Source organism: Seriola lalandi, unplaced genomic scaffold (genome assembly GCF_002814215.2).
Source record: "Seriola lalandi dorsalis isolate HSWRI2012SDOR001 ecotype SW California unplaced genomic scaffold, Sedor1 jcf7180002051891, whole genome shotgun sequence".
Lineage (NCBI taxonomy): Eukaryota > Metazoa > Chordata > Actinopteri > Carangiformes > Carangidae > Seriola > Seriola lalandi.
This window is the reverse complement of record NW_019522444.1, coordinates 2,741-3,411: the sequence shown is the minus strand read 5'-3', so window position 1 is coordinate 3,411 and position 671 is coordinate 2,741. Positions and strand designations below refer to the sequence as shown.

At 50.7% G+C, this 671-nt stretch overlaps 1 protein-coding gene across 1 annotated transcript in view; it reads left to right on the top strand.

Moving 5' to 3' along the window:
- Nucleotides 1–20: 20 nt before the first annotated feature.
- LOC147819609 (uncharacterized) overlaps nucleotides 21–671 on the top strand; it is a 3,343-nt gene continuing 2,692 nt past the window's right edge. Inside the window, exon 1 of the mRNA XM_087172061.1 lies at nucleotides 21–661. Within this exon, the coding sequence (XP_087028187.1) occupies nucleotides 55–661 (607 nt within the window). The 5' untranslated portion in view covers nucleotides 21–54. The remainder of the gene's footprint in view (nucleotides 662–671) is intronic.

Below are 671 nucleotides of genomic sequence, written 5' to 3'. Positions count from 1 at the left end.
CTGTCTGTCTGTCTGTCTGTCTGCTCATGTGCGGAAACTGTGTCTCGTCACTGTATGACCGTCTGTGTCTCTCTCTCTGTCTCTCTCCCTCTCTTTGTCTGTGTCTCTACCTGTCTCTCTCTCTCTGTCTCTACCTGCCTCTCCGTCTGTGTCTCTACCTGTCTCTCTCTCTTTCTGTCTCTCTCTCTCTCTGTCTCTACGCGTCTCTCTCTCTCTGTCTCTCTCTCTCTGTCTGTGTCTCTACCTGTCTCTCTCTCTCTCTCTCTCTGTCTGTGTCTTTACCTGTCTGTCTCTCCCTCTCTCTGTCTGTCTCTACCTCTCTCTCTCTGTCTGTGTCTCTACCTGTCTCTCTCTCTCTACGCGTCTTTCTCTCTCTCTCTACCTGTCTCTCTCTCTCTGTCTACCTGTCTCTCTCTCTCTCTCTCTCCGTGTCTACCTGTCTCTTTCTCTGTCTCTACACTGTCTCTCTCTCTACCTGTCTGTCTGTCAGAGCCACGACCTGTCTACTTCTCAGGTGTGTCCAGGTACAGACGTTGGCTGTTTCCTGCTCTGACGGCAACAATTATCCTGGTTCTGATCATAGCACTTGGAGCTAGCAGTGAGTGCACACACACACACACACACACACACACACACACACACACACACACACACACACACACACACACACA